This window comes from Phaethon aethereus, assembly GCF_964289735.1.
Source record: "Phaethon aethereus genome assembly, chromosome: 9".
Classification (NCBI taxonomy): domain Eukaryota; kingdom Metazoa; phylum Chordata; class Aves; order Phaethontiformes; family Phaethontidae; genus Phaethon; species Phaethon aethereus.
In genome coordinates, this window is record NC_138585.1 from 28,991,436 (window position 1) to 29,003,962 (window position 12,527).

Here is a 12,527-nt window from a genome sequence, read left to right on the forward strand (position 1 = left end):
CTATGAATGCTAGGGGAAAGAATAAAACCACTTTTACAAAAACTGGTAATGAGAATGCAGCATGGACAGAGCAGGTTAGATCAACATTAACAATGGTCAGACCAGAGGGATGTAGCAAATAATCTCAGTATTTAGCGAGCAACAGTTAGAAGCTGCTCAAATGTTCCAGCCCACCTTGAACAAAGAGCAGTCACTAGTATCACCACATGCCCTTGCCTGAGGACAATCACCATTCTCCTCAGTTATACAGGAGAGATGCCAATAATTTCTTCTGTTGTTCCAGCACTGAAGAGTTGTAGCAACGCTTTTATACTTGACACATCACTGCATTTTAAAACATAGTCAAAGCCTTTAACAGTCTTGTACCAAAACCGAGCAGACGCATTACACCATTTCATACCATTACTGAACTGACATACCTGAGGCGATACTGATTTGTGAGACAAAAGGTGATCTAGCTTCACTTCTACACTTCATTATTATCTGATAAATAGCAGCAAGGTTTTTGGGTTTTGGTTGGGGGTTTTTTTGTGTTTGTTTCGTTTGGGTTTGGATATTAATAGTCAAATCCTTTAAAAAAATTAGCTATGAAAACCTGACATGGAAATCTAGCATTTTGACAATATTAAATTCAAACTTACTTCTTTACAGGTTGCATCAACAAGACTTCTGTAAATACAAAGCTCCTAACTGTAAAATCAAAAGATATTTTTTTCTATTATATACTCCAGAGAACAACCAGTACAAAACATTCTTTAGCACGGGCGTTTCATAAAAATTTGCTTTACAGAAGCTAACCAGCCTGTATGTTTCAGGTGGAGCTGCACCTAGTTATTCACTTAAGTCTACCAAGTTTTGCCACTAGTAATTCAAAGCCTTCTCTGATTAACATCACTTTGTCGTTTCTGCCTTTTAAGGCTCCGGTAGACACCAAATCAGTAGAGCATAGGAACATGAAAAACGAGACATTTCCTGCTATTTTATTACATTCTTTGAAAGCATGAGTCCAAGTTTCTATAAAGTAAGAGTTAAAGTTTACGTATACTGGCCAAAATTAGTGAGGTCAGTAGGACATCATGTCTCCTGTTCACAGAGCCTTGGATCAATAAAGCAGTGGCACCCTGTCTCAAGATGTAACTAAGTAACAGCAGTCAGTAATAATTTTATTAATTAAAATAAAATTACCTGTTAATCACTCAGTATTTCTGATGAAACTTTGCTGAAGAGTTCAACCAGTAAATTCTGATATGACTATTTGCTACTAAGCATGGAAAGAACAACGCAAGTGCTCATCATCTAAATTTCTTCTTATTGCTTTTTGATTTCAACAGCTGCAACTCAAAACTCAAGAGTCCTACTCTCTCAGGTCCCAGAAGCTGGTCCCCAAACCTCAGAAGTCCTGTATAATAGACAATCCTGTAATTATAACAACTTTAAGGCTGTTCAGGACTCGCTGATGATCTCCTCCATCCTCTGCATCCTATCTTCTCACCTTCCAAAGCCAGACTCGGTACACTCTTAGTTCACTCCTGACCAAGTACTTCTGTTCCAGCCAGGTAACCAACGCTCTCACGCTCTTCCTCCCTGCAGACAGCATCGCCACAGATATGCTTATTAAAACACTGCATGCTAATAAAGCAAGGTTGCTTTGTGAAGGCTGTCATGGTTGTCAGTGAGACTGAATTGTACTTACATAATCTTACAGACTGTGTAAGGACTAATCTGAGTGATTCTGTTCTCAAATCAAAACACGTAACAAGCGTAAGATTTCTCATACTAATGACTTGTCTTCTCACTGGGTGAAGCTGACATTCAGTTCTTGTGGGGAGGATACAAGACAATATAGTTCACATGATGCACAGCTTAGCTTCAAGAAAAAAACCACAGTAGATGTCATCTCCAGACAGAAAAAACTATAGACAAGAAGTTGATAAACTTGGTGGCAATGGAGAAAGTCTTTGCTTGACCCAGTCAGGGATTCCCACCACTATTAAGCAACTTTCAAGAAAAGCCAGAGGCACATCAATATTATCCATGTTTGGATGAATTGAGACAAGTTTAACACAACAAACACAAACAAACGCCTTATTGAAAATAACTTACATAGTCTCAAACAACATCTTGAACTTCACCTCACAAGGGACTGAGTCCTTCAGTGTCTATTGTAATTTGCCAGTTAACATCATTATGCCATATTATTCTTTTGCAAATTGTCCCATTCAAGAGAGCAAGCGTGGAATGCACTTAAAAAGCAGATCCTAATATGCTGGATGAAAGAAGGTAGTAAAAAACAACATAAATTTCTGTATTTCTGGATTAAAAAGATCCACATTTGCTAGTATTGCATTATACATACAAAAATCTGGAAGAGATGTCAAAACTCAAAAATATTGACTTTTACACAACTTGGCTGGTAAAGAAAAAGGCTTTTATTAATATGTATGAACATGTTATTGTAGAGGATTAGGCTCCTACTGCCTGTTCTGCCCACAAAGATAGATTTCCTAAAACCTATTGATGAAAGGGAAAGCTGCTTGTGATTTTTGGTGAAAGTGGCCTTGCATAGTGGAACAGCTGGCTTGAGTATTCATTTTCAAAGAAAACAGCCCCAAAATTAGATTCCCCCCCCATCCCCCAAGTTGCAGTACAGCCATTTCAGATATTTCAGTTATCTAGAAATACAAGTGCTTTCTGTTTTTCTGACAACAAAATATTTCAGTATCTGTGGGAAAAAAGAAAGTGGAGAAAACAGATTCAAGCAGACTCAGACAAATCCCACCTGTCCTTACTTATGTGACATTGGTCAAGAAAGCATCTCTCAGCAAATATTTTAAATTAAATGCTTAGCTTTTTAAAAAAAGATATTAGAACCTATATCATGTATGGCATGGTTTATTACATAGTATATTATAAATGTATTTGGCTGTCTTTCCACACCAGTTACAAGTTCTTTACAACTCTTCAAGTTTCACACCAGTCTGCGCTCAGCTAAGGTTCTAACTAAAGCACTGTCAGTAGGAGAGCTTACCACTTGGCTTAAAGAAACAGTATTTTTAAAAAGGCATTTGTAGGGTTGGTCGAGGTATTTATGGTCTTTGCACCCACTGAAGTGTTCTACATAGGAGACATTCCCAGGAGTTGTCTCCTACACCCCTACAAAAATAGCTGAAATTACAGAGAAGCAAGCAGGGGTTTTTTTAACCCTCATTTTTGATCCCCCATCCTCCAGTAAACCAGACAAGTTAAACTTGCTGTAGACAGATACTGGTCTCAGTGAAGCATGTGACGGATTTGTATCTCATTTCTTACCCATTCTATACTTCACCACTGCCACCTCACATACACACCATATTCATCCCCTCTCAGAAATAAAAAGGTCAGGACTGTATCCTTGCTGAAAAGAAGGTGAATGCTGGGCTGCGTTAGGCCAGGTATGGCCAGCAGGTCAAGGGAGGTGATCCTTCCCTTCTACTCAGCACTGGTGAGGCCACACCTGGAGGACTGTGTCCAGTGCTGGGCTCCCCAGTACAAGGGAGACATGGACATGCTGGAGAGAGTCCAACAAAGGGCCACAAGGATGATGAAGGGACAAGGAAGCATCTCTCCTACGAGGAAAGGCTGAGAGCGCTGGGACTGTTCAGCCTGCAGATGAGAAGGCTCAGGGGTCCTCATCAATGTATATAAATACCTGCAAGGAGGGTGGAGCCAGGCTCTCTTCAGTGGTGTCCAGCGACAGCACCAGAGGCGATGGGCACAAACTGACACACAGGAGAATCCCTCTGAACATCAGGAAACACTTTTTCACTGTGAGGGTGACCGAGCACCGGCACAGAGCACCCAAGGAGGTGGTGGAGTCTCCGCCCTTGGAGGTATTCAGAAGCTGCCTTGATATGGTCCTGGGCAACCGGCTGTGGCCGACCCTGCTTGAATAGCGATGTTGGACCAGATGACCTCCAGAGGTCCCTGCCAACCTCAACCTCTGATTCTGTGACCGGTTTCTGCTATTGACAGAGATCCCTATTTCAGTTTGTGATTTTTTTAATGCGTACTAGACAAACATGCCGGTTGCCATTGTGATAGACAGCTGATACCTCTTTATGGTACTAATTAACATTTCTATCTTCCTTCTGCACTGTTAAAAGCATTTGAGCAAGCTGTCGTGACGCAAATGCATTACTCCCAGCTTCAAAAGGGAGAACAGATATATACAGAAAACCTCTTGGAATAATTTTATTTTGCATGACAAAAAAAATTAAGACAAGCATCCAGCTGTCCTTCATGTGGCTAACTCACCTACCCTGCATGAGTAAAAATAGATTATCCTGTAATATAAAGCATTTATTAGCACTCAATACACATTTGTATTTATTAAGTTTAAAGATGGGGGAATTTTCAAGAGGAGGAATGAAGATACAACTTTACGCTGCACTTCAAGTGGTCTTTTATGTCTGGAGAACCTTCTCAGAAGACAGTAGCTTTAGCAGTTACTATAAATACTTCTATCTTTACACTTTGTCAAATATAGGAATAAAAGCAAACACCTGTGGCTGACAATCTAGATTTATCTACCAGAACTAAGGCAGTTGTACTTTAACAGCAGGAGCCTCACAGAAACTTCTTATGGAATCTTTGCCGACACACAGAAAGCGCAAACAAGGCTGGCATTCTTCAAGAGCAACAGAAGCTGCTAATCACCAGCTTTAAAACTGAAAACTTGTATCTATATATTAACCTCAAAAAGCAACAGGCTGATATTCAAATATTCAGCATAGTAACAGGGAACAATTCCTTTTCACTGTATTGTTGCCTGAAGTCATAAAAGATTATCAGCACGTCTTGTAAAAACGCACAGCCTGAGAGAAATTTCAGCTCTTCACCCATTTGATGGCAGTTTGGCAGCTCTGCCTTGCTCAAAAAAACTAAATACTTGAATATTCAACTTTTAACGAGAAGTTTAAAAAAAGCTTCCATGAAACATATACTGTTATTTCTACCATACAAGACAGCATTCAGAAATAAGCTGACTATGGAACACTTGCACTCTTCTATAGGGGAGCAGAAAAAAAATTAACCGACAGCAGCTGAGCAGAACACTCAGGAGTACGAGGTACAGAGAACCATTTATGTCAGAGCTGGTACGCTACAGTCTTTAAAACAAATTGAACTGTTTCACTTTGTGAGTTTCTTCCAAGCATTTTTCCCCCTTTTAATAACTATCTCATCTGAAACACAGCTCATTAATTTTAAGAATGTACTGACTCCTCCTCAACAAAGGCATTTGAATGTTTAAACTGGAAAACAGCACTGTCAAATGAGCAACCACACTTTTCTGTTTAGATGTCTTGTAATGCTCAAGAACTGAATGTGTGGCAGGATAGGTTTTCCATAACCTAGAAACTGGTGTGGTGCTGGAGTTACCTTACATAATTTTTGTTATAGAAAGTACAACAAAAAAATGAACACAACTAACTGGAGTTTTGTTTGTATTAACCACCATTTGATATCAACACCTGTAATGTTCAACCTCGGAAGTCCTATCTCAACTCTTTTCCAAATGCTGTAGTTCTGGCCGTCAAACTGAAGGCACTCATGACTGGAGCATGTCCATGTTTCATTCTCACCTGCTTCTACAAACACTCAAACAGAATCCTTCAGGAGGAGAACTGAAAACATTCAAACCTGCGGCTGCAGTAGAGCTCAATCTCTATTAAGTTTACAAGCAAAGTGAAGAAAGGGACAGTATTCAATAATAATGCAATTCACATGCTGATTACTGGTATGTATTTGCAGAACACCTTCATTTTTCTTGAGGAATACAATAAAGCATGCATCTAGGGCAATACATAAGGAAACCCCTACCAAAGTTACATTAACACCCACACCCAGTTTTGTCCTTATATTATGAACATGGTCTCAAGAGCACAGTTAGTACACTATACAAATATGTGATTTAGCTGAGCTGAGATATATATCTGTGAAGAGGTCCGCACAATCAGGTTTTCAACACTTCAGCTGTGGTAGCTGACAGTTCACAATTGCAGCCATTCATTAGCGTTCCTGGAATACAGCCTGCACAGTTCAAGCTGGTCAGCTATCTCTGGAAAATGATCTATACTCTGCTCCTTTTCCAACATGCCTAGTAATATTTTGCCCCAAAAGTCTGCCAAACATGTAGGAGGTTTGAACAAGCTTTCTCAGTCACATTCTTTTAACAGAGGCAACATATTTCTTTTCCCCCAAGAGCCAAAATAAAGTTATTAAGCCAGCTGGAATATTATGCTTGTCAACTACAAATCCATATACATGGGCATAAAGGTGAGCGGAGAAACTGAGACAGACTGATCCCAAAATCCTCCCAGGTACTCTGACTGTCCTTCATGCAAAATAATTAGTAATGCTGCTGAAGTCCAGCAAATAAAGCATCAGGGCAATTTCAAGATCCAGTTCTATACAAATAGAATTTACAGTATTTGTCAGACTCCAAATTCAAAGTGGATTGCAATATTCACATCTGCCTCAATAAGAGTACTATTTTCTCCATCCTTGAATACTGTTGCAGTTTATTCTACTTGTAGCCGCATTTAGAGAAGGGAAATAAAACTGTTATGCTGTAGATCTTTCATAGCTTCCACAGAGCATATTTCTCTTTTTAAGAGCTTAGCAATTTCGACACATAACTGAAAAAAAAAAAAGCTTTGCTTTTTAAAGGAAGGTTGTGACATGCCAGAGGCGCTTTTTTTTTTTTTTTTAATTCTTTCGGACCACTTAGCCGCCTTCTCTTCCCCCAGATAAGATTTATTGATTAATTGATTCTTCATTACTCTTACAATGCAAGAAGCCACAGTCATCTAGGCTACTGTAAAAGTATATTGGACTATCAGAACAGGAAATTAAAGGTTTTCAGGCAATGTCTTGCAAAAAAAGTCACTTCTACATCTATAGATGTAGAGTTCTATATTATCTATCGACATATCAGGCTATATAACATTTCACCTCTAGCTTATACACAGTACTATTTAAAACAGCAGACCATAAGACAGGAATAATACACAGAACTTTTTTTCAGAAAGATGGGAACTGACCAGCTTTTCCTATCAGACCTCTCTGTCTCATACTTACTATATTTCTCACATTCTGTTTTCAAAGAATTGAAAACATTCATTTTGAATTTAAAACGTCCTAAACTAGCTTACCTTTAAAACAGTTCTCTTCATACTCAGAATGGTGAATGATTACTAGATAAAACCAGGATATTTAGAGCCATACAGTATCCCTTGATTAATCACTGCTTTAGAAGATGACTATAGGAGAATGATCTACAGAAGTTTCTCAAGCTTTAAATATGTACAAATATTGAAATGTAATTGAAGGTGTCAGAATAAATGTAGATACCTGCCTACACATTGACACACACACCCCTCCTCGGTATGTTGCACATTAGTATAAAGATAAAAGAGAAAAATGCTTTCCACAAATTTCTAGCTCTTATGGACACAAAGTAAACTCTCTAAACAAAACCAAGCCTTAACTTCCTGAACCTGCAGGCAGCCTGAAACAGTGCCTCATGATGTGTGAGCTCCCTTTGCGCCCTGTTAGTTTTATCAGTGTCAACCCTCAGTCTATTAATGATAGTTGAAGGTCTTCATTAACTATTTCACCACCGATTTCAATGAAGCATAAGTCCATGGGAGTAGTGATATAATTTAAATGTCTGGAAAGAGGAAAAAAAAGCAGAAGCAAGAAGAGAACAGCAGACAAGCAGGAGACAGTTTTATAATAAAGCCTTCTCTGTGAGTAAAGCAAATAAAAACAAGGCGGTAAAACAGCCTTAACAAGCTGCTAGGCTTCTATTTTCTCCTTTCTCTGTCTGAAACCAGTGGAAGTCATGATACTGTTTGAGGGAAGCAAAGGAAAAAAAAAACAAAACAAAAAACCAAAAAACTTAGATCTACTAGTCTGTATCTCCTACTTCGTATGAAGTCTAAGCCTGCTTAAAGCAAGGTTTTGTTACTTATCAGTATCACTACTAAAGACAGCTATTCCAAGCCAGGAGAGACTCACATACCATACAGCTCCTTGCTTAGTGCACCACTTCAGCAAATGACAAGGTTTTATCATCTGATGCAGAAGTGGACAACTGAGAAGTACACATTTCTTTTCAGATAACCACAAGTTAGTTTCTCTATGGAACATCATAATGTGGCACGTCAAAAAGAGCACTCTGCATTTAGAGTCCATTCCTATTTCTTACTCATAGTTCTCATAGCCAAGTTTCTGAAAAAGTTCCTTTACAAATGAACAATGTGTGAAGCAATGCTGTAAGGTGGCTCAAGTTCAAAGATAAAAGTACAAGAATAACTTTTAAAAAAATCACTGTTCAGGGTAAGAGTACCAAGAACTGTCTCACTAGTGTGCAACGCAAAGTTAGCAGCCTGCAGTTTTGAAAAAGTAGGACAAGTTTTTCCTTATCATTATATAAAGTGATTCATTTGTCAGAGATAATCATGTCTGTTACTACAATTTATATAAATATTGATATTAGAAGCTATGCAAATGCAAAATACATTCTTCCTGACTCCTTATTCATCAGAATGATTAAACACAAGACAAGTCATCTTCTGATAATACACTGAGCTATGAAAAAAACCTACTAGCTTGAAATCTAACCTTATTTGCACAAAGAAGAGTTTGTCAGCTGGGTCAGCAATCCTCTTAAGGTAGGCAACAACTGCTAAAAAATTTTTACTGTTTAACACTTTTTTTAAAGTCCTTTACCACTTTAATCAGAACTAGCACAACTTTATAACACGGTTTTTGCTTGCATAAAGGTATTAGCAGAGTTACTTTCTCAAACAGCGTTAGTCAAAGTTCCAGCGAGCACAAGGCCTGCATTACTGCAGATTTAACTCTCCAAACACTAACTTGTCTTTGAGATACCTGCTCCATCCACTACACCCTAACCCCACACATGCAGCTGCTTTACTAAAAGGTGCTCCAAGCAACATTGACTATGTTTTCTTAAAGTCTGGTACTCTCCCAAGGTGAGGGAAGGCTTACAGGATAATTCAGCACATCACACCTTCTCATAATGGCGTTACTCCTATTTTTATAAATACAATACATATAACCCACATGTATTTCATTCCTCCAAACTGCAGTAATCCCAACAGTAAACTTTAATGACATCAACTCAGTGCTCAAACACTCCTTTTCCTGAAAGTCTTTCTTCTCTCAAAGAATTAAGAACAGTTTTAGCCACTATCCTCCAGAGCAGTCTAACAAGTCTATGGGAGTAAAAGTCACATATGTGCTTACGCTCTCAGTCCCTCTGATGAGTGTGCTCATATTACACACCTTTGTTACAACTAATAGATCCAAATTACTTTCCTATAAAGAAAACTCATTGTAAGGTTGTACTTTCCACTGTCTATGGCATCCTTTTTATTCGATGCAAAGGAGCTTTCACTCTGTAAGTGCATACAAATTCATATCCAGATGCAAGTACTTTTCTTACTAACTGATACTATAAAGCGCAAATTCAACAGCAGGATAAAAATCAAGAACCTTCATTATAAGCCTTGAAGTTCTCAAAGATACCTCACCTGATGGCCCTGAGATAGCACTACGCTTCAGTTTTTAACAACACTGCAATATAGTGGTGTTGATAAACCCATTTTAACCTGGCTGTCATTTGACTGTTTTACAATGTGCTCAGGGGAAAGGAAAGAACACATTTCCCCATATACTGAGCAATTAGGTGCAGAAGAACAGTTTTCAGCCTTTGATTTGGAAGAGGTCATGTTATTTATGCATTAATCAGCTTTCAGGCTTTCTACTTTTCTCACAGAACAGGGTAATCACACTCACAGCCCGAGAACAAGAACAGTTCACTACTTGCCTAAACACTTTGTTATGTTTTGTACTCTTCAAAAAAAAAAAAAAACCAAAACCACCACCCAGGTAAATTTCAGTATGACTTTCTGAATATATGAACCTACAAAAAACACTTGACAATAACTTTAAAGTTGATTCCCTCCCTCTTAAGAGAAGGTATTTTTATGGCATTATAATTCATACCTGTCTTCATCACCATCAACAGGAATAGATATGCCAAACACAGAGCTGGCAAGACTGTTCATAGGAGTACTTGCAGGTAACTGAAGAGGATTTGCTAGAGTGTCTGGAATGGGAGGCTTCACAAGAGGTTTATTTTCAGCTATAACAGAAAGTGGTGGCTGAGGTAGGGGTTCCGATTTTCTTCTAGTATCATCAGTCTGGCCTACTAAGGATTGAGCTTGAGTCTGAAACTGTCCAAGGTTTGACTGTGGCAGATTCGCAGGTACGTTAGACGTGCCTTGCATTAACGAGTGTCCGACGTGCTGTGGCTGGACAACGCCGGTACTTCTGCTGACAGAAGTGTGGCTAGTCAGCTGGGACTGGACCAGCGTAACAGGAACATTTGGCATAGTAACAGAAGCAGTGGTAGACACACTAGGCACACTTGTACCGGGCACAACCGCAGGCACATTCTGAACTCCAGAGACCACAGCATGGGGAGCACCAGGCATTCCGGACACTTGATTGCTTCCACCCATTTGATGCTGAGTCACAGATTTCTGTTGCACAACCCCTGTATGTCCAATGCCTTGCTGCACCACACCTCCTGGTTGCGGAACCGCAGTCTGACTAGCTTGTGTCTGGCCACTCTGCATTAATCCCGATCCCTGTCCGACGGCTTCGCCAGGTTGTGCTGACACCCCCATCACTGGCGCTCCCACAGGTGAAGGATTTTGGCCGGTCACCTGCCCCACCGGAAGGCTGGAAGCCACAGTACTTGGAACAGAGCCCGTAGTAGCTTGTTGAATAGCTCCTTGAGACTGCATAATTGTCATGTGCTGCATGTATTCGGTCTGACCAGAAGGTTGCGTCGGCAGTAGATGCACTGGTGGAATCTGAGACTGAGAATAAGCAAATTGTTGAGGCTGAGTCACTGGTATGTTTGCCTGTTGTGCCTGCTGCACCTGCTGCTGTGCCACAGGAATGCCTGGCTGCCCTATTGTCACATTTGGAGGTGCCATGCCTTTCCCGTTGGGTCCAGCCTGTGCAACACCCTGCGTATTTACCTGTGGCTGCGATTGCTGTGGCACCATCATTTGCTGATTTGCTACCGAAGCCCCAGAAAACATAGGTTGAGCAGTACTTTGAGGCATGGCCCCACCTATGGGTTGCTGTGGCTGCTGTTGTTGCCCAATGACAAAATTAGGTTGCTGTAGAGAGGACTGGTTCATTTTCTCTGTCTGGAGTAGCTGTGACACAGCAGCCAGGGAACTGTCAGCTATAGAATCGGGGCCATGGGCTGATGCTGGCACAGTCGAGACCACAACAGAACCTCCTGTGGCACCGAGGCCACTGTCCCTCTCTTGAGCAGCCTGCTCAAAGGTGCTGCTGTGTCTAATGCAATCTCCAGTCCTGCCCAGGACACCACCACCATCCGAGTCCCGGTCATAATATTCCATACACGTCCATCGTCCACGCCTGTAGGGCTCTCCTGTACCATGGTCCAGCTTGATCACCCTGAAGCGTGAGCTGCATGCAGCAGCCACTGTCTGAGACATCATCCCAGGAGCAGCAGATGCAGAAGGCCCGGTGGAGGGCAAGGCAGTTTGAGCACTACTACCTCCTGCTATGGCAGTGCCAGGGGCAGCAGCCGGCAGGGACACAGTGGAGCTCTTGGGCACAGCACCCCCACTGGGGGCCACTGCTGGCAGAGCTGCAGCTACCCCACCAGCAGCCACTGCCAGTTGCCCATCCAAAAGGAGGTTGGGAGAGACACTGCCAGGAGTTTCGGCCTCGCCCACGTTGTTGAGAGTCTCTTCAGATGAGCTCCGCTCGCAGACATCCTCGGGGCCATAGTCAGTGGCTCGGGAAACATCAAAGATTTCAGAAGACACGTCCTCGGTGCGGGACTCATCCGGGTCGTCCAGGCTCTCGGTGTCCTCGGTGATGCTGCTGGCCACCTGAGCCGTGGTCACGCTGGTGATCTGGAAACAGCTCTTCTTCTTGGCCGGCATCTTGGACATGTTTCCTCCACGGAGAGGGACTCCGCCAGCCGGGGCGAGGCGAGCGCGGTGCCGGAGCGGTCCGTCACGGGGTGCCGGCCGGGGCCCCGGCGCTACAGCACATCCTCCGGCTGCTTCCTGCGGCGGGCGGGCGGGCCGCGGCGCTCCCGCTGGCGGGCCGCGCGGGGGGCGGCGGGGCTCCTCCTCTTCCTCCCCGTCCGCAGCCCTCCTCCCGCGGCCAGGACGCGAGCCTCCTCCTCCTCCTCCTCCCCGCCGCAGCCCCCGCTCCGAGCGCGACGGGACCGGCCGAGTGCCCCGCGGCTTCCTGCCGGCCTCGGCGCGGCGCGGGCCCCGGGCGGGCGCAGCGGCCGCAGAAGCGGGCCCGCGGCCCGCCCCGCGCGAGGGGCCCCGCGGCGGCCGGGCGAGGCCCAGGCGGCCCCGTCTCCCCCTCCCCGCCCTGTCTTCGCG

At 42.6% G+C, this 12,527-nt stretch overlaps 1 protein-coding gene across 1 annotated transcript in view; it reads right to left on the minus strand.

Moving 5' to 3' along the window:
* TSC22D2 (TSC22 domain family member 2) overlaps window positions 1-12,080 on the minus strand; it is a gene marked incomplete at both ends in the record, with an annotated part of 29,594 nt that extends 17,514 nt beyond the window's left edge. Inside the window, one exon of the mRNA XM_082003907.1 lies at window positions 10,078-12,080. Coding sequence (XP_081860033.1) covers window positions 10,078-12,080 — 2,003 coding nt within the window. The remainder of the gene's footprint in view (window positions 1-10,077) is intronic.
* Between the last annotated feature and the right edge of the window lie 447 nt (window positions 12,081-12,527).